This window comes from Colossoma macropomum, unplaced genomic scaffold, assembly GCF_904425465.1.
Source record: "Colossoma macropomum unplaced genomic scaffold, Colossoma_macropomum, whole genome shotgun sequence".
In the NCBI taxonomy this organism is placed as follows: Eukaryota; Metazoa; Chordata; class Actinopteri; order Characiformes; family Serrasalmidae; genus Colossoma; species Colossoma macropomum.
This window is the reverse complement of record NW_023494797.1, coordinates 2,649,670-2,671,706: the sequence shown is the minus strand read 5'-3', so window position 1 is coordinate 2,671,706 and position 22,037 is coordinate 2,649,670. Positions and strand designations below refer to the sequence as shown.

General features: G+C 38.8%; 1 protein-coding gene across 1 annotated transcript in view; it reads left to right on the top strand.

Annotated features, from left to right (window-relative positions):
- Positions 1 to 13,580, top strand: part of fto (FTO alpha-ketoglutarate dependent dioxygenase) — a 230,536-nt gene extending 216,956 nt beyond the window's left edge. The window contains exons 9-10 of the mRNA XM_036584026.1: positions 9,218 to 9,358; positions 11,983 to 13,580. Of these exons, the coding sequence (XP_036439919.1) occupies positions 9,218 to 9,358; positions 11,983 to 11,989 (148 nt within the window). The 3' untranslated portion in view covers positions 11,990 to 13,580. The remainder of the gene's footprint in view (positions 1 to 9,217; positions 9,359 to 11,982) is intronic.
- Positions 13,581 to 22,037: the final 8,457 nt, after the last annotated feature.

Below are 22,037 nucleotides of genomic sequence, written 5' to 3'. Positions count from 1 at the left end.
CATTCTTGTTAAACTTCTTCTGGATTAGCAATTATGCTAGCTAGCAAGTGTACTTGTTATACAAACTACAGACTAAACTCAAGTTGTTTCCTTCAAACATCGAATTTATCAATGTAGCTCTTGTTTTTGTCCTTCAGACTGAAGGTTTTTCTATAATGAAAGCCTTGTTGTTTGAAGCCGTATTGAACCTGGCACTCGCACCCCACAGACTCAGGACTCACCTCGGACTAGAGCCCCAGAAACTCGAGACTCAACTCTGACTCGAATCACAGAGACTTGAGAATCGACTCAGTCCCAGAGGCCCAAGACTCACTTCACAACATGAATCACAACATTCACAATATTAGCAAGTGTTTACCTGTCTTGTACAGTACAACTATTTGAAAATGGAAATAGTGTAGAAAGTGTTTGTGTTTTTTTCCTTATGTGATCCAGTTTCTTATAACACTTTTACGACATCGTACAGCTTGAGTTAGTTTGATAAATTCCTCAGTCGGCTCAGATGCCATGTGGCCGTTTACCGAAAATAAGTGTTTGAGTGTAGTCCAAAATTCTGAAGCTATGATAGTTACTCATCCTACTGATTATTATTTGCATACTGTCCTTGTCATCAATGTTAGCATTTGTTTTGTTCAGTCGTTAGTGGTCACTCAAGATGGCAATAGTGGACAAGAGCAAATTACCAGCTTTCAGAAGACGTTGGGCCTTGAGCGTCTCATAGAGAACTAAAAAACTTAAACATGTTTGTAAATGTGCTCTAAATTCTGCAATGGAAAATAGAATTTTATCAACTTAAAGCACAACTTATCGACTTAATTCTACAGATGGCTTTGATTAAAAACATTGTTTGGGGGAAAATTTTAATTTACACCAGCCCAAATATAGTCAGTCAGCCAAGACATAGTGTTAGAAGTTTGCTTCTTTAGTTTTGCACTTCAGTGTGAAGAATGTGTAGCTAAGTAATGGAAGCTCATACCACACCAAATACCATCATGCAAACTACATGCCTAAATAATTACTCCTTTGGCTTATTTCATGTCAAGTTAATTAGTTTCAAGTAGACTTGCTAATGTGGTTTGGACACTGTGTGACATACTATTGTCCAAAAAAATGGCCAAAGTACAAAGTATAGCTAAAACAGCTGGTATTTATTAATGTATTTACTTATTTATTTACTTAATTATCATTTTTATCTTCTCAGGTCATTCAGTGTTTTACAGTTGGCATTTACAGAAACAACGTTATGGCAGTTCCAAGGTTAACTCTGAATTTACTGACAGAGACTATGATGTGGTAGGTGTTGCCCTCTGTTTTTGCAGAACCGAAAACTGGCCTTTCTATTACACCAATTTTTGATCGAGTTAGCAACAAATCTAAAATCCCAGTGTCTGTGTAGATTTTCTTATGACTGTGATTAAAGAGCCATTTGGAAGGTGAATGGAGACAAGTTGTAATATTGAGAATTGTATACATGAACTTTCATTTCAGGTTATGATTTATGAGCCACGTAACCTGTTTTTGCATGACTCGTTTGATTGCATTCCCTGGATGTGCCTGATCAAAGCATACAAAAACACCCAGCTGCACACCTGGGAAGGAGTTATGAGAAAGACCTCACCCCATTCGTAGAAGGTTCACCTTCTCAGTTTTCATATAATGAATGTCATAATCTCTCTCACTTTTACTCAAACTACAGGTCAAATGTTTCACAAGGCTAACTGAAAAATATTTAACATGTAATTTACACTTAACATGTATTTTGACCAGGGATGCCCAAACTTTTACCACTGCATGTTTTGTTATGTTCATTGTTAACCTACTTGTGAAATCACCACATTTTTGAGATTGCTTCCATACTTTTGGCCAGTGGTGTTATTTGCACGCCCACTCGTCAGGACGCAGGCTTTTTGGTTGTCCAGGAACGTGGTGTGACCTCTCCTTAATGTGGTAATCAAACAAGCCCATTTGTAGCAGCAGGCTTATAAATGACCTCCCGTGGCGCTAACCCAATAAGCGTTGTCTCCCATCTGTGTACCTAGCTATTTCCTCCCTGTCCCGAACTCCACATTCATCAGGGTAATTGGCCCGTGCGGAAACACTGATGTCGTTATTAAGCGCATTTTCCGTGCTGTTAAGAGCACGGCAGGCTTTTAATGCGGGCCCTCGGAGCAAGTGTCCGGCGTGTTATTACTGCACCGAATGGATGGACTCGGACCCGACCAGGAGCCTTCCGCAATACATCTAGCGGGGATTGAGGAGAGAGATAGAAGATGTAGGAAAACAGCGGGGTCAGAGGAGGCATTAATCATTTCATTTACTTGTAGATTTTCTCTTTCTCCTCCACTCTCTCCCTCTCCGTCTCTCTCTCTCTGTCTCTCTAAGTTCCTTTCCCTCCGTCCTTTCTTGTCCGCGTGTCCAGAGCGAGGGGTAAGCGGGGGATCGATGGAGAGAGCATTACAGTAAAACGTATTGATCAGATGGAGGGGTTAGTCGGGAGATGGCCAAGTGATGCAATGCTTAAAGGAATTTATCCTGTGACTCCTGCATTAACCTTCTATTGACTGCTTTGGCTGTCCATAATTAACACTCACTTTAGCTAAAGTGGTTAGTTTCAGCACCAGGCCGGACTCCATGTATGGGTGGTGGAGAGACAAAGAACGAGAATGACTGGAGCAGGAGAACGAATCTTGAAGTTCAAGTGCTTTGTGTGTGCGTGTGAATGCGAAAGAGGTCGTTAGTGAGCGAGCGAGTGAGCAAGCCCTGGTGGACCTACAGGCGATAGGATCATAGATACCTTTCACATTAGCATGCTATTTCAGCAGGTCTGGCACTAGGGCTATAGGGTTTCGGGGCAAATTGAAATGAGTGATTGTATTGCCAATCTCTGGTGAACGTGGGCCAGATGGGAGAGGCTTGGCCTGTATCTGAGAGAGGTTAATCTATATGGGGGCTCCGCAGACGCCCATACACTTCACACATTCTCCGCATCTCTCCACCGCTGACCTTACCTGCCTTTTTTGATGTGTGTGCGTGAGCGCGTTTCGATACATACTTGTGTAGATATATTTGCATTTCTATTGCCACAGAACTTCTGAAATCAAGTTTTAGCGGCCTGGTGAGTCACTCCGAGAATGCGCTGGAAGATTTCGAAAGTATTGCCAATGCTGTTATGGGTGTGAATGGATGTTAACAAACGTCAAACAGTCACTCATTCACCGTGACACCTAGTCATTACAGTTGGCATGATGTGTGTTGGATTATTAATGTAAACGTGTACTGTGACGAAACGATCTCATTCTCGCAAATGATTACAGTCGTTTTCATAGCAGTTAGCATTAGCGCTGAAAGAACAGCACTGAGGACGTCGCTGTTTAATGCTGAATGTCTCCGCACATTAATTATGTATCACACAGTCCTGGTTCACCGTCCCAGTGGCACTGCACTCACTGCAGGCTGACCTTTTGTGCTCAAGTTTGTATGTGTATGTATGTGTATGTGTATGTGTATGTGAGTGCTTGATTGTGCCTCTATGTGTTATTAATCACTAAATGTTTTGGAGTTGTGGGTATTAATTTATTGGGAATAAATTTATCTGTATATTTGGGTGTAAAAATACATAAAATAGAAAAAACACATTTTTAAAAGCTTGAAAAGTGAGCAGTATGACGATAGTTATCATGATCATTACATTGTATCACAGTGTGATTTTCTAAGCATATTGTGGATATAATTAGTACTTAAAGAACATAGACCAACAGCATGTTTCATTACAAAGAGAACATAATAGCTAGATGTAGTGCAATGCAGAAGATGAACCATTGGATAAAATCACTATTATCATTCATTATCAGTATGTATTATTAGTGTTGTTTAAATATGGCACTAATGGTACTTGCGAAATCCCAGAAAAACTAAGCATAATGGATGTCATGTGTCAAGAAAATGTTTTGAAATATTATGCTGTTATTTTTGCCATATTGCCTATTTCTAGCTTAATATTATTTTTTGTGTTATTTGTATTCCACTAGTGCATAAATAGTTTCTACACATTTGTTTATTCAGTGTGTTGTTAAAAATTAATTCTAAATCATACCAAAATAAAAGTGGGGAGGCTTCACAGTCTTCTAGATCTTCAGAGAAGGCCTAATGATTTCCCTGAATTTAAAAATACATGTCTATAATTTGTTCATTTTTGTTTACTGTAATTATCATAGTCACTATCACTACTATTTTAAAAGACATTTTTTACTTTTTTTTGCATAATTTAAAACTGCTGATAATCCTTTGCATTGTGTTAAAATTTCATGATGGATAGACTGATTGAAATGGTCCAAAATCACATATATACGTCCATTGCAAGCTACAAATGTTTTTTTTTTTCCTTTTCGTGTAAAGTTTTGGACATATGAGGCTTTGTTCCAACAGCAACGTTGTGCTTGTTGTATTCAGACTCTGAAAGTATTGCACTACTATTATTTCAATGTTCAATTTTGGTTGGAAACAAAATTGTTAAAATATTGATACACCCAACAGAAAATTGTCCTATCAGGATCTCTTTTCTCTTTGGTCTCTGAGTAGACTTTCCTATTAGTTAGGACTTCAGGAGCTAGACTGAGGTCCTTGCACATTACATTTACGGAGAGCATTTTTAGGAAGTGACAGGAATCAACCAATCACGTTTTGATTTCCAGTGGGTGGGACCAGTTTCTTAGGAAAAAAATGTCATCAATCTGTAGTCTGACCAGATTTCAGTTAGTTGTTAGGAAAACAGCTCTATGACATGGTTCTTTATATAAAGATTCACCATAGAATTGCAATATATAGGGTACAATATGTGTTAATATATGTTGTAAGTTTCAAATAAAACAAATTATGGTCATGTGCACCAGCGTTAGCTTAGTGCTAACATATTTTTAGAAATTCTATAGGTGAATTAGTAGAAATTAGTCTTATTGTAAAGATGTTTTTTATTTACTTATTTTTTTCACTTATGTTCTCACATTTGTGGCCTGGCCTGAAGGCCTAGCTCTGATGGTCATGGTTCGCCACTGCAAAATAATCAAATTGAATCATGGTGAAATCATGCATTGAATTGTTTAAATAGAATTATAACTGGATTGAATCATTGTGAGGTCAAAGATTTACCCCTCTAATGTAAATGCATGTGTTTGTACATTTTGGTAGTATCTTCACAGATCACGTATGTGTGTGTATGTGTGAGTCGGCTAAAGGTTAGCGTAACACTTTCCTGCTTTGCTATGCTGCTGCCTTTAATTCTCCACGTAAATAAATGATGAGCTCATTTAAACACACACACTCGTCCCCAGCCCCAAGGTCACCTAATCATATTATTTATGAACTGATGCGCAGCATTATGGTACTTAGCCCATGTTAACAGATGCTGGTATCAAACCCTGATGCGAAGCATGGAAGATATATGGATGTGCTGTATGTTAATGTCGTCTGCAGTTTGTGATGCTGTAGCTATGGAGACCCACGCGGGCAGAGATGCAGCACTTAAGTGGACAGCCGCTTCTCCATTAAGTGGTCCTTACAAAATATATAACCACAAACAGTGTCAGTGAGGGGCCGTCTCTTGACCACTTAAGGACCCACAGCCATCCATAACATGCTTCTCTTCTGGGGCCTTTCAGGGTCTTCAGGAGTGTGTTTGTGTGCGTTTGTGTGGTCATGTATTAAATTCTTTGTGGGGACCAAATCTCCCCAGAATGGTTGACATTGTGAAGACATTTGGTTGGTCCCAATGAAGAGTAATGCTCTTTACACACACACACACACACAAAATGTAGATTTTAAAAAAGCAAAAAATTTGCTTTGGGATTCCAAATTTTGAAAAGTTTCATAATTAAATTGTTAAATCAAGTGTTTTGATGTGAAATCCTCCTTTCTAAGGAAACTTACAGGTTCAGTTTTTCATTACAGTGATAATATGAACCGGAAGTGTTTAATGCTTCTATTCTAGAAATAGAAATCTATTACATGAAATGGTCACAAATACATTGAATGATGCCCAAGACATTGTTTTACAGTAGTTTTGAGATGAGGTTTTGGCCTAAAAGGTGTTTTTGTTTCCCAATACAAATTTGGGCACCTGATCAGTTTACGTTTTGCTGATTTTCTAAGTGAATGCACATCCTCTACAAAGAACCCACTTCGTCACATTGTATGCACAATTACTGTTTATTATTATGTTTAAAAAAACATACAGTTATGGCATATATGGTGTGTCTTAAACTCGGCTAATAAATAGAAATTTCATAATAAGGTTTGTTCCCCAGAAAGAATGTGGTGACCGATTTTCATCTAGAAAATCAACAAAACATTGTTTGAGGTACATGCAAGGCATTATAAGTCTAGTTAGACTTACATATTTAAACTCAGAAGACTGGTTCTGGCTTGTTAAGTTTCTCAGTAATGCATCATTTCACATAAAACTGATCTCAACCACTAAATTACGAAGAAATTTTAAGAAATTGAGTTCCCCTCTCAGATTAGGATCTTTTATCTGTAGCACAGCAGCATTTAGCTACAAGCATATAGAGGTCAATGGAAGGACCCCACAAAGGCAGCAATACAAACTTGTGTGTTTGTGCACACACGAGACAAAGGCAAGTTCTTCTCCTTTAATACTATGTAATGTAAATGGTAGTCAGCACACCAGAGAGCTGCTCTTTACTTTCAGGTCAAAGGTCATAGCCATCTAGCACAGCACACTGATTTATGTTGACAGCAAGTAGTCACACACGTGCACACACACACACACACACACGCACACACACACACACACACACACACACGCATCTTCACATTCTCTGCGATGTTTATGCAAAGTCATTTAAGGCGAATTCAGGTGGTTGCAGCATGAACTGTATGCTCATAAATCAGCCTCATGCTGAAGTGTAATGTAATGTGATCAAAGCACATGCGAGTGCTGAAGCTAACTGAGGCCTGTGCGTACCTGACCAGGTGTTTGGTCAGTACAAGTGCAGGTGTGTTCAACAGATGATTTACAACATGCGCTCTTGTAGGATTGCACCAAGCACATTCCTGAGGCATTGCTTCAAGGCAGCGTCGAGACTTTCACACTCTGTCACACGTACTCACTCACACCTTTAATTCTGCTGCTTGATGTTTTTACTGGTGTTATAAGGAAGACAGGAAATGTGTTTGTGGACCGCCACCCAGTCGTACACACACACACACACACACACAGACTTTTGTTGTGTGTTTAATTCAAAACAAACTATTGACACAACCACACACCCAGTATTGCATTACTTCTTCTGTATTACCTAAATCTTTAATTGTAACCCTTACTCATGCCTATAACTAAATCTAACCAACACTGAAACGACAAAACCGAATCCTAGAAGTGAATCCTAAACATGCCCAAGGAGAAAGAAAAAATATTTATACACACACAGACACACACACACACACACACATATATATATATATATGTATTCACACACACAACAAACACACACACACACACACACACACACACACACACATATATATATGTATTCACACACACAACAAACACACACACACACACAAACATTCACCCTATCTGTTCAAAAGTATGTGGACACCCTTCCAAACAGGTGGATAAAATCAAGCATATAACCTTGCAATCTTTATAGAAAAACACTAGCAGCAGAATATGTAATACTGAAGAGCTTAGAGACTGTCATAGTTACTTCACCACAAGTCAGTTTGTGAAATTTCTGCCTCACTAGATCTGCCCCGTTCAACTCTAAATGCTATAATTGTGAAATAGAAGTGTCTAGGACAACAACAGCTTAACCACAGATCAGACCACACAAACTCACAGAGTGGGGACACTGAGTGCTGAAGCACGTAGAGCCTATCCTTTATTGCATCAGTCACCACACCAACTGCCTCTGGAAGCAACATCAGTAAAAGAACTGTGTGTCATCACACCTAACTGCCTCTGGAACCAATCTGAGCAAAAGAACTACCTGTCAGAGCTTCATGAAATGGGTTTCCATGGCTGAGCAGCTGCACACAAGCCTAAGATAAAAATGTGCAATGCCAAACAACAACTGGAGTGATGTAAAGCACACCATCACTGGACCCAGGAGTGAGGAATCATGCTTCACTATCTGGAAGTCTGATGATGGATGCCAGGAGAACGCTACCTCCAGGAATGCATAGTGCCAACAGTAAAGTTTGGTGGAGGAGGGATAATGGTCTGGGGCTGTTTTTCAGTGTTTGGGCTCAGCCCCTTAGCTCCAGTAAAGTGTAATGTTAACGTTACAGCCTACAAAGACATTTTAGACAATTATATACTTCAGTATATTCAGTTTGTGGCAACGGTTTGGGGAAGGGTCTTTCCTGTTCCAACAAAGTCCATGCAGACATGGTTTGATAAGTCTGGTATCTAGGATCTCCGATGGCCTGCACAGAGCCCTAAACCTCAACCCCATTGAACACCTTTGTGATAAACTGGGACATCAATTGTGAGCCAGGGCTTCTTGTCCAACATCAGTGCCTGACCTCTTTTCTTTTTCTTTACTTTTTTAATTTGATATACTAAAGAGAATTCCATTGATTCTCTTTGTATATTCAAATAATTAACATATAAACAAAGTCACTCAGTGTGGTTCGAGGTGAAATGGTCCATTCTAAAGAAACTTACCAAGGTAGAATTGTTCACAGTATTGGTGATAGGAACCAGGCATCCAAAGTGTTCAATGCCTCTAAAGGCTCCCTCACAGAAAGTTATTACATTATAAGTATATTTATAATAAAGAGGTATGTGTAGGGCATTGTAAGACAAAATAGCACCCCTCCCCCCCAAAAACAGTAAAACGTATTTTTCCAAATTACCACTATTTTACCATTATATATTTTTTACATTGTATAAATGCAAAAAACACATGTACGTTCAGTTGTTGTTTTGTAAAATAAAGTAAATGAAGTGTCTATATTTGGTTGTAGAACATTGCTACCCCAGGTTCCTATCAACAATATTGGAAAGAAAACTCAATAAGTTTCTTCTCAGTGCACCATTTCACATTAAACTGTTCTTAATGAATTTGTTCACATCTCAGCCACTGAATTAAGTAGAAATTTCGAAGAAATTCTACTTTGTTTCTTTAAACAAAACCCTGATTGTTCTTTATGCACTCATAACTTGAGCGTTATTTGTGCTTTTGTGCCATTACAGATGCCAGTCGAGCCTGGCACAAACTTTGCCGCCTGAAGAAGCACCTGTGGACCGACCGTACTGGAACAATGACGACCCGGACATGCCCTTGCCCTTTGACCTCTCTGACATCATCAGCCGTGTGGAGTCACTCCTCTGGAGGTGAGCTTGACTTTTACCACAGTAGAATTTAAGACTTATTAAACTAAAGAACAAGACTAATTGCTTGTATGGCTGTTTGGAGCAATGCCCAGTTATGTTACTGTTGCTTGGATTCTGAGGCATACACACACACACACACACACACACACACACACACACACACACACACACACACACTCACGCACACACACACAACCTAATCCCTAATGCTTATCAAACAGCTTCAGACCTTCAATAACCTGATGGGTTCATAACTCAAATGTTTGCAGTATGAGAGACATGCAGTGCTCCCATTGTATACTAAACACTAATTATAATTGGTTAAGTAGTATACACCCATCAGGCATAACATTATGAGCACCTCCTTGTTTCTACGCTCATTGTCCGCTTTATCAGCTCCACTTACTATATAGGTGCACTTTGTAGTTCTACAATTACAGACTGTAGTCCATCTGTTTCTCTGCATGCTTTGTTAGCCCCCTTTTACCCTGTTCTTCAGTGGTCAGGACCCACATGAACCCTCACAGAGTAGGTACTATTTGGGTGGTGGATCATTCTCAGCATTGCAGTAACACTGATGTAGTGGTGGTGTGTTAGTGTGTGTTGAGCTGGTCTGAGTGGATCAGACACAGCAGTGCTGCTGGAGTTTTTAAACCTCAGTGTCACTGCTGGACTGAGAATAGTCCACCAACCATAAATGTCCAGTCAGCAGCATCCTGTGACCACTGATGAAGGACTAGATGATGACCAACACAAACTGTGCAGCAGCAGATGAACTATCGTCTCTGACTTTACATCTACAAGGTGGACTGACAAGGTAGGAGTGTCTAATAGAGTGCACAATGAGTGGGCACAGTGTTTAAAAACTCCTGCAGCACTGCTGTGTCTGATCCACTCATACCAGCACAACACACACTAACACACCACCACCACATCAATGTTACTGCAGTGCTGAGAATGATCCACCACCCAAATAGTACCTGCTTTGTGAGGGTCCATGGGGGTCTTGACCACTGAAGAACAGAGTAAAAGGGGGCTAACAAAGTATGCAGAGAAACAGATGGACTACAGTCTGTAATTGTAGAACTACAAAGAGCACCTATATAGTAAGTGGAGCTGATAAAATGGACAATGAGCGTAGAAACAAGGAGGTGTTCATAATGTTACGCCTGAACGGTGTATAGTATGTAGTATATTTACAAGTGTCAGACTTGAGTATATTTTTAAAAATCCAACATACATACTTATAATCAAATTTTAAGGAATGGTGTGAACTCAAAACAGAAAGGGGAGGGGGCATCTCACAGCTGGAAAAAATGTTAATCTTAGCACATTTTGAGTTAGACACTAGCTAGCAAACTATCAAGTTGGAACTTATGTAAGGTTATGTAAGGTTAGTAAATAGAGCAGCACTCCTCTATGGGAACACTAATGACAACTAACCAACCAACCAACCAAATAAATAAATAAATCCTTTTAAAAGTTTTAAAAGTCTTTTGTTTAACCCTTTAAATCTCAGGCTTATTATGCTTAAAGCCTTATTATAAAGTAACTATCTGGACTGCAGTGCAAAGAAGTGATTCCTAAAGGACTCATATCCTACATGTCTCTTGTTTTTTTATTTTTCCCCTGAAGTGCCCTTATATCATTTATGTTTTTATTTACCAACAATGGTCAGAATTCATTTTGCATGACCATTATTCAACCTCTCTATATGCCTTAGAATTAAGCAGACTGTTTTTGTTACTGTGCCTTTAGGACTGATATATATGTAAATGACCTCTGTTGTCATTTGCTGTCCTGTATTGTGCCTCATTCAAAAAGCACTCAAAACTGAAACACTCCTTATAACTTAGCTTATATCGTATAACATAGCTTAGTTTCTATACATGGACTTTATGGACTGAGGAGGTAATGGTACATTTAAAAACATAATTTTTATCATATTAAGTTACAGTAGAAGTGTGAAAGTGTAGAAAGTTTTGGCCCGCCAGCAGCTTCTGGCCATTTTAGGGATTAATTGTGGTAGTAGCTCTATAGTAGTGCACCAAGGTGTCAGCTTAATATGACTATTTAAAAATATTCAAATATAACTATTTAAAGAAATAATCAAATGTTCATACCTTAGATATTTACAAGAGAAATGTATGATTTATGACATTAATTGAGACAGTAATAAGCTAAATATGTACAAAATCATTTTTTCATTGTTTTTCTTTAAAGATCTTTTTGATTTCTCATGAACTTCAGAGTTCGATTTATCATGAGTTTAATTTTTAAGTAAAAAAAACTCAAAAAATGCTGTCCCTTGTATTCATGTCACTAATGAAAAACAAAATCCATAGATTTAGATCCTTAGGCGGAGCCTTATTCTAGCCACACCCCAGCATTTTAGAGCAGGAACTGAGACTGCAGGAACTGAGACTGCATCCCTGTCCCAAATGTGTCCCAAAGTCTGAAAATCAGTGTGTAACATTAAGAACTGTCATTCGCGAAAAAAACATATTTTCTGCATTTAAGTAAACTTTTTTGTGTTTTAATGAAAAATGTTATGATATAGAACGACAGTAACAATGAGAGGTGAATGTGCCAAATGTGACCGAGTGTGTTTTGTTCTTTCTCAGGATGTAAGGATTTTGTCAGAGAATAAGAGAAGAGAGACAGAGAAAAAGAGCCCGAGGTACCCCATGAAGGAAACAGGTTGCCGGTGACATGAGAGCAGCGCTTACCTGGTCTATTTCTCCCTCACCTGAGGATGAACACTCTCACACACACGCACACACACTCTCACTCAGTCACACACACTCACACACTCACACACTCACCCACTCAACACCGGACTCCGCCACCGCATGGATGGATGGACGAATGGAAAGATGCAGACGCGCACCAAGGGTGAAACCTGGACGAGACTTTTATTTTTCTCAATCCTTTTTGTCACCTCTTTCAATGCCCTTCTGTAGTGTTGTAATGGAAATGCATATAAACATTTCAGCAGTAGCATCCAATAACTAGGCATCTAGCTGTGTGTCTTTTTTTGTTTTTTTCTAACGTTCCATGTAGCCTCTTTTTCCATGAGAAGCCTTGTCTAACATGCATCACATATACAATATACACAGTGCGCTTTAAAATGCTCTTCTTTTGCTAGTTGTTTGTTGTTCTTTTGCGAGAAAGTGTAGGATATAATCCTAGCAACCCGGATATGAGGTCATGGGGCGAGCCTTGTGGTATCATTAGTGTGCTGTAGTCTTTAGTCCTGCGTGTCAGTATTGTCTGTCAGTATTGTGTCGTATGTTTGCTTGTGTCTGGAAGTTTGCCCTAATATTGTGTGTATGTGTGTGTGTGTGTGTGTGTGTGTGTGTGTGTGTGTGGATGACAGGTGAGTTTGTTGAGAATGTTAAACTGTGTATGTGCCTAAAAGTCAAGTATGTATTTAGTATGTATGAATTATAGTGTCACTGACTTCATCTCATTGTGTGTGTGTGTGTGTGTGTGTGTGTGTGTGTATATGTATACATACATGAGAACTAGAGTTTTTTGTTTTTTCATTGGCCTTGCCTGAAGTTGTTCACTGCAACTTGGCAAGTGAAATGGTCTCAAATGTAGTCAGTATCTCTCACTATAAGAATATTATGAGATAATATTCTAATAGATTTTTTACTTGTAATTTAAAAAGTAAAAGTCATTTTATCTGGTGAAAGTCTCTTACTCCACATAATGGCAGACAATTTTGCTTGTTTTACGTGTTATCATGATATATTATATTCTTATCTGCATTATTTCTTGAAAACAAGAATTATTATCTGCCAATGGAATAAGACACTTTCACTAGTGAAACATGGAAAAAAGAATTTTTGAACCATTCTGAATTTTTCAAACCATGCTGTTCACTTCCCACTCCATGGACTGCACAAACAGTCTATTTTGAATTCACTGTTTTTATGATGCCACAAAAAATTAGCCCAGTCTTAGCTCAGTCTTTAATGCACAGTAAGGTTGGAAAGTGATCATGTGAAGGTGACTTATGACTTTTTGGTGCATACCATCTTACAGTGTTCTTTAAAATTATATGAAATATTAGAGATATTGACTACATTTAAGATGCCAGGTTTTTTTGCAGTGTATGTGTTAATGTGTGAGATGTTTTGAGTATTTTTCTTGCTGTAAAGCTACATCCACATGAACTTTCCTGTTAGAAATAAAAGACATTTGTGCTAAGTTTAGTGATTCTCCCATTGTATTCAGTCATGAGATCCTGCATTCCAAACCATGTGAATGTAGCTTACTGATGAGTTTCTGAGTGTGTCCATATGTGTGTGTATGTGTGTGTGTGCAAATGTGGGACCATGAGTGAGTATGAGTCTGTGTACAACTGGAATTGTGTGTGTGTGTGTGTGTAAGCAATAGTGGTGTGAAATTGGGGGGGTGGGTTGGTTGCAGGTTGGGGAGGGGGGGGGGATTGCTAGGTAGCATTAAGTTCCATAGACATCACTGTAGTGAGGCTGACAATGACCAGTTAGGCACCTGGCTTACTGCATTGTTGCTGCCATCACCACAGAGAAAAAATGAGATTTAAAACAACACACTTGATTGCTGACCTCGCATTTAACTGCTACTACAACAACTAACACAATAGTCTTGCAGGGCCAGTTGTGATCTCATAAAGACAACGTCTGGGGGACAACCATGAGAAATTTTGGGCGAAATGTGGGTGGGAACATAGACTTATTAGGGTTGGAACAAACTGAGTGTGAAATTTCTAAACCAGTCCAACACCTCATGTAGGCTGAACTCAAAGTAGGGGGCAATAGGGTGCTCATCAACATTGTCCAAGGGACAGCAAGCCTGTCATTAGCCCATGGATGTAACACAAGTTGGCATGGCTAGAAAGGCCTCCCATAAAAAAAAAAAAAAATCAGGTCAATGAGTGTTACATGTACAAAGAACACGTTACATATGGTAAAATTAAATTTACATCTTTCAAGACAAAAGACTTCCTTAGCTAACAGTAGTGTTTCACTATCTAGCTTGTTGTTCTTGTGCTATTCATTACTTCAGACATTAAAAGGTCAAAGACTAGAGGAATTTGGGTTGGGTTTTAGAGGAGATGCGCCCTTGTTTGTTCCCAGATGTGTTTTCTCGTTACGAGATCATGTGTGGCCCAGTGAGACTGCAGAGGGAATAGCATGGTGGGTGGAGGCTAATTGGCTAAGCCCAATCCTACTATTTGCTGCACTATGCAAAGATGTGTAGAGTGAATGGTTGAAGACTGCAGTTTCTGCATCATTCTTTTTTTGCAGTACTGAACTTTGTTTTCTTTACCATGGTCAACTTGTACTTCTTACCTAGTTCACCAGCTAGGTGTTGGCATTGGAAAAAAGTGTAATTCCATGCCTTACTTCACAGCATTATTGCAACATTACATAACCAATAGCGGCATGCAGCCATGTAAACATTGCCCAAATGCAGAAGATTTGCGTTGTTAAAAGAAGAGCTTTGGTGGTCACTTTTATTTGTTTAACGTTGAACATAGACTGCAAAAACAGCTCTGCAGCTTTGGATTCATTGTGTATTATAAAAGTTCAAGATAAATTACAGTTCATGTCATTTCTATTGGCATTGGAGGGTTTTTTTCTTTTGAGCTGTCAGAAATATGTGGCTTATGTGTGAGGTGGCCTAGGCTCCCCCAGCCCCCCCTCTCCTGTCCTTGGTGTGTGCAAATCTGGGACTGTGTGTGTGTGTGTGTGTGTGCGTGTGTGTGTGTGTGTGTGTGTGTGCAAATGTGGGACCATGCATGTGTGTGTCCTTCTAAGCTGAGTAGTGTTAATAGGCAGCTCGGACTGAACCTTTCACTTCCTGCTTTGCATAACTCTAACAGCTGATTGGCTCCTAACGCCTCAGTATACAATACCCCCCACCCTATCTCTGCCCTGCTGCCGGCTATGGAAGGAACACACAATCATCTATAAACAACTGAAATAATGAGGGATGAAATGCACTAAACCACAGATAAACGAATGAAGGACGGAGGGAGAGTACTGAACATCCTGTAGAGGAGTGAAGCACAAGAGAAAAGCACTAGAACATCGAAACGAATGAAGAATGAAAGGAGAAAAAAAGGATGATTGTTGAAGCCAAGCAGCCTTCTACTTTTTGTTTATCTTTTTTCTATGTCGTCAGTGTTACAGTAGAAGACCTGTATTATGATATTCGATTCAGATGCTAAAAATGTGTTTTATACTTTTAAGGTTTTAGAGACGTTGATGGTTGCCAAATATTGTGTTACCTTGCTGCGTAAATGCTGTACTGTTTGTATGTAATTTTATTTTTAACAGTGTTTATTTTATTTCTCGCTCTCTGCGTTGTTCCAGATTCTTTCTTTAGCGCTCAAAGCCTATTGCGTTTCTGAAAGCATTGTGTGTGCGAAGCACTAGCTATGATAGAAAATAAAAGAAGATGCTGTTTTATCTTTGACTGGTCATGTTTTTTTTTTCATGTGAATGCCAGAGGTGTACATGAATCCATTTGCACATCATATTTTCACTTTTTATTTTTAAATCTATATATAATCTATATATATTAGACACTGGTCACATTAGGGACGTGTATGGACACTTGAGTACTCGGTTAACGATTCGAGGTGCCAGTATTCAAGTGCTGAAATCAATATTCATATATCTGTGTTTCATTGAGGGAAGAGAAATTATACAGGACAACAATTCAGTGAAACACGACAGTTTTGTTATTCAGTATGTTACACTTTGCTACTCTGAAACAGGAGTGCCTGAATGTGAGCGCGTGGCTGAGACATGGCTGAGAAGGCAGAGATAGCTCAGCTATATCACTAACTAGGCTATCTACTCGAGCTGATGTTAGCCAGGTTAAGAAACAATGAAAATACACAGTTGTATGCAAAAGTTTTGGTGCCCCTAGTCAAATTACAAGTATAAATATATACACATGTAAGTATAAATAAATACACATCCCGTGTGTGTATATTTTAAAACATAAAATATGGCCTGTTCAAAAATTATGGCAAATTTTATATTCCATACGTTATTTTTTCCCAATATGTAAAAAAAAAAAAATAGAAGTTGTGCACTAAAACTTACAGAGCATGTGTTAACTTTTTTTCACTTAGAAGATCAACATAACTGTATTTCTCTGACAGATAACATGTTGACAGGTTGTCCTCTGAGGAGATTAAAAGACAATGAGTCCTCTGGTTAGCTCTGTTAGCTCATTAGCTCATCTGAAGATGCAATCTTTCTTACTGATCCTACATGAAAACCTACTCATTTCCACCAGCTGTTTTTAAATAATAAAAGGTTTTCAGGTACACTGTGTGCTCTGTGTGCTGCTACATTTTTGTGCAACACCAGCGCTGTCACCTAAAAAGGTAAGTCTACAACCATACATTTTGTCCAACGTTCTTTTTTGTACTTTTTTCTTTTTTCCTGTTGTTTATTCTTCACTATGTTTAACCAGATATCCGTTCATGAACTCTCAAGGACAAAACACATTTTGAATGTATTATTTAATACATTTAAGGAGCAAAGTTATGCAACATGTGAATCACCCATGAGGCTCAAGCCGCAAATTAACCAATATTATTCATTCATTTTGGAATTTTGCCTAGTTTTCCCCCTAAATTTGTCATGTCCAGTTCCCCCTCATCTTCCTCTAAGACATGTGAAGCCCACCATTGCTGTTAACATAGAGTCGTTGGACAGTTCAGTGTGCTTGGAGGAGAATGTTAACTGCCAGTACTCTTACATCAACGTATTGGCTAGCTTTGCGTTGAGTGATGAGGTGAAGGCTATTCTACCCACTCAGAGAGTGGGAGGCCCATTATGCTCTCTTGGACTCCCAGGTACTGATGGCTGTGGCATCACCAGGAATCAAATTTGAATACAACCAGGCTTGAACGCAGCCATTGCTGAGTGCAAACTTCAGTCATATTGAAGTTTATGGAGTGATGTAGTTGCCACAGAGTTTTTACAAGCATTACAAAGCCATTTTACAAGGGTTACAAAGCCATTTCTAAATTTCTAGGCCATCACCAAACACAGTGAGAGCCATTATCTAAAATAAAAATAAAAAGCATCTTGTCTATTACCAAGGAGGTAATGTTCTATAGACAGACCAGCCTGAAGTGAAATTTTCTGGTCAACACAGGTTCTTGTATATTTGCCCTAAAGCAAGTTCTGCATTTCACTATAAATTCTATTCCATGTCTGAATTCTTAAGGAGAGTGTCTGTTCATCTGAGCATGAGCTGAACCTAAAACATAATCAGAAAGACAATGGGCCTCACTCACCAACCGTTCTTAAAAAGAAATTTCTTCTTAAAACCCGCTTATGCAGTTTTCATGAAGATTCTGACATTAACCAGTGTTTTCTTATTTGGGATTTTTTAGGTAAGGACAGAATCTAAACACACTCAAGAGCACAAGGGTGTGAACAATTCTGTGGTTTAAGAACACATAATGAATCAGACGTAGACTTTTTCTTAAGACTTTTCTCAAGAACAAATTGAAAAAAAAAAAACAGGTAGAAATCAGGCCCACAGATCTTAACAGAAAAGCAGTTCTACATCTGAATGTCTGAAAAGAAACATAATTAATGCTTTGGAGTGGCCTTGTCCAAATTCTGACTTGTGGCTGCGGCAGGGCCTTAAACAAGCAGTTTGTGCTTGAAAAGCAACCAGTATATCTGAATTAAAGCATTTCTACAAAGAAGAGTGGGCTCAAATTTCTTCACAACAATCTGAAAGGCTGATGTCAAATTACAGGAAATGTTTGTTGCAGTTCTTGCTGCAAAAGGTCATGAAACATGTTAGAAATCTTTGCTCTTTAAATAAATAATGGTTGATTTTAAGATGTGTTTTGTGTTTGATAATGTTTTCTTTGTCTAATGTTACTTTTTATGCTGGAACTGAACTGAAACTTTTTCACCTCCCCACAGGGAGCATGACATGCGTGACGAGTCCACAACAGGTTTTTCAATTTGAATCAAGAAAAAGGGCCACCTTCTGTGTTTTTACTAAAAATATACTACATCTAAGATACTAAGATGTTGTGCATCCAAGATGTGCCTTCCACAATTATTGGCACCCATGGCGATGATGAAATGGTGAGACGGAAAAAAAAGTGTCTTTGTTATTTATTGGCTTGATCCTACACTGAACATATGAGAGAAGTCTGACCTTTGCGTGAAGTAAAATTATTCAGGGAAAAAACAAATCCATAAAAAGAAACATGTCAAAAACCTGTCTTAATTATTGGAACCCCTGCGTTTAGTACTTTGTGCACTCTACATTTGTCAACAGCACCAAGTCTCTTTTTTTAATTCTGGATGAGCTGGAAGAGCATGTAAAGGGATCTGAGACCTTTACTCCATACAGAATATCTCCAGATTCTTCAAAGTCCTTGATTTGTTCATTTAAAGACTTTTTATATATACATATTCTCATAGGTTTTCAATGGCGTTTCAGGGGTTAATGTTGACATCTACGAAAGCTTGATTTCTTTGCCATTTTTTGGACACTTCTCCTTCTTGGAGATAATCCCACAACCCAGTCTTATTTTAATCTATAACCTCCTGGTCCATGATGCCATGCAAGAGTCCCAAAACCACCATACTTCACAGTGAGGATTCATTTCCTTGGTGCTTGATCTTCATGAACTCTAGGTGCTTGTTTGTGTTACATATTGTGGTAGCATTAAAGACTTTCTTTTGGCATGCCTACCACATAGGCATGACATCTAATTGTAGTTTTGGAGATTTGGTGACACCAGGATATAACCAATTTCTGCCATTGTCCAACTGGTGGCCCTTGGAGAAGTTTCAAATCTATGTGTGGGGGTAAAATTCTCTGGCGTCATCCTCCAAGTAGCTTCATTACAGCTCAAGCTTCAATAAACAAAGTGAGAATTCTTTCAAGTGTGAAGCTAGCAATATAGCCATTTCCTTATTAAAGTCTGATTGAAGGCTAACAACTTATCTCAATAACTATAATGACTGATGAATAAGGGTGTTTGGCATGTGTGTGGCCTTATATTTATACCCTGGTGAAACAGGAAGTCATAGAAGGCCACTTAAGAATTCTTAGAGGCTTAATGTGTGATAACAAAATCTAATGTCAGTGTACTGTATATATTGGGCAGAAGGCAGGAAATACCCTGGACAGGTCGCCAGTCCATCACAGGGCACACACACAGACATATACATTCACATCAGGGGAAATTTAGCATCTCCAGATTCGCCTGACTGCATGTCTTTGGACTGTGGGAGGAAATCCATGCAGACACAGGGAGAACAACTCCACAGACTCCACACAGAAATGACCCCTGCCTAGCTGGGGATCGAACCCAGGCCTTTCTTGCTTTGAGATGACAGCGCTGCCCCCTATATACTACATAATTCGCAGCATGTTTCTATACGACTCTATACTTCTGAGTGGATAAAAGTCAGTGTGACAGTTTGACAATAAAAATAGCACAGACAAAACATTTTCAATGATGATAAAACAATTGGTTTTATATGCCTATGTCTTGTTTTCTAAGTTTATAAAGCAGGTAGATCTATGATAAATAGTAATAGTAATAAATATTATTAATCCCAGTGAATTGATGGGTTGATTGCTATTGTTAGAATTATTACATTGTATGGAGTTTGCCAAAAGGTGGCATATTTACAACGCTAGTGCTAGCAACCATAAGATGAGTGTTTTTGCTCTTATTTTCACACTATTTTCATATTAGCCACTAAGTTAAGCTAATTAGCAAGCAAAGTAGCTAATTAGTCAAATTCAATGCCTTAGAGTGACATTAAATGACCAAAAAAAAGAAATTAAATAATTGATCTTGGTTATTATAATGATTCCAGCTGTCTCTCAAGCAGGTGGAAAACAAACTAGACGTAGAACCGGAAGCTCTCTTGTTTCACATTTGGGTCAGTTCTCATTTTTGAATGCGCAGCAAGAATATAAGAAGAGAATGCTTCTTCATTAAACTCTGCAATGAAATGCGTGGCTGGTGCATGTGCATAATTTTAGGACAAAAATTAACCACACAATCGTGTATTTATCGACCCAGGAAGTTTATTTTTGGTTAAATTGCTCTCAGAATTAGTATAAAATCCTGTTGTATCAATCCAGTGCTGCCAGCATTATCCACCTTGAGGTATTGTTTTTTGCTGTTGTATTGTAAAGATGATTTGTCATATTTGAAACAGATAAACATCAAATACTTTTTTTCTCCTTGTATTTACTAGGCGTGCCAGTGATTCTGGAAGGCACTGTATGTTGTCCTGCAGCCTGACTGTGTATGTGTGTGTGTGTGTGTGTGTGTGTGTGTGTGTGTGTGTTCTTTCTTTCTCTTACCTGCCCTGTCTCCAGGTCTCTATACAGACTGATGAGTTGGTTATGCCATGTGACAGCAGGTCCCCTGTGTGTCTATGTGTGAGTGTGTGCGTGGGTGTGTGTGTGTGTGTGTATGCTCATGATAAACCCATAAAGCAGTTCATTCTGTTAACTGCCAGTGAGTGGACCTGTCAGACCCATGAGCCTCCTGGTTAACATGGTGGTTCAGTGCTGCCATGGCAACACTCCACAGTGTCCTCCAGGGTTAAACGGCTACCCAGGTGTGTCATGACTGCCTCTGAAATGCTGAGACTAACTACTCACAGAACAGAGCCCTGCTCCTGCCTTTTTTACTCTTAAAGCGATAGTTCAGCCAAGAATTACAATTAAATCAGGGACGTGGGAGATATGGATGCTAAGGGGGCTGCAGCACCCAGATTTCAACTAGTAACAATAATTAATAAAAAATAATCTGAACTTATAAATAGTTTAAATGTAGTACAGACCTATGTGTGCTTGTTTTTTGGTTGGAGAAGCCGCATACAGCCACTGGTAAATCACCTTTTATCAGTAGCCCTGCCAAATCTTTAACATTTATTCTGGTTTTATGGACCTTTTTTATTTACTGCAAAAGGTATTGTTCATTTTTTACTGCTTGTAATGTCTTCTCTGCGCTTGTGACAGACATCTGCATGCTTGGGGACTTTTCAGCTTTGCTAACTAAAGCTACATTCTTGGGCTAATGACAGGCTTGTTGTTCATCTGACATTTGAGCACAATCGCCTCCTACTTTAAGCTTTACCTTCACAAGACATTGGGTTGGTTCAGAAACTTCACCTTCAGACAAGGAAGGTGTGCTAAGTTGGGGGTGCCTTCATTTTTTAGTGTACAGGTGACATAGATCTTGCTAAATACTGTGTGTTTTGTTTGTTTATTTATTTATTTTCATTTCAATTGCTTGGAAAGTGTGAAACAGATCATAACACAGATACGGACATTTGACCGGCACTGCTGTCTCTATGCAAATGAGTTGAGCACCATCCAAACAGATTATTACAATGAATAAAAGACAAACTCCACCCTACGAAAAGCATACAGTGGTCTTTGCTATGTTCAAAATATTTTAAATATTTTAAGTTTCTGCTCTTTTGTTATTTTTCTGTCATTGTTTTAGCAGTTGCAGTTATGTAATCCTGAAATGTAGGGGTGCTGCAGCACCCTCAGCCCTCCTACTTCCCACATCCCTCCATCAGTTTATTCCCACCCTAATAAATGTAAGTTCCCAACCACATTTAGCCTAAAATTTCTCATAGTT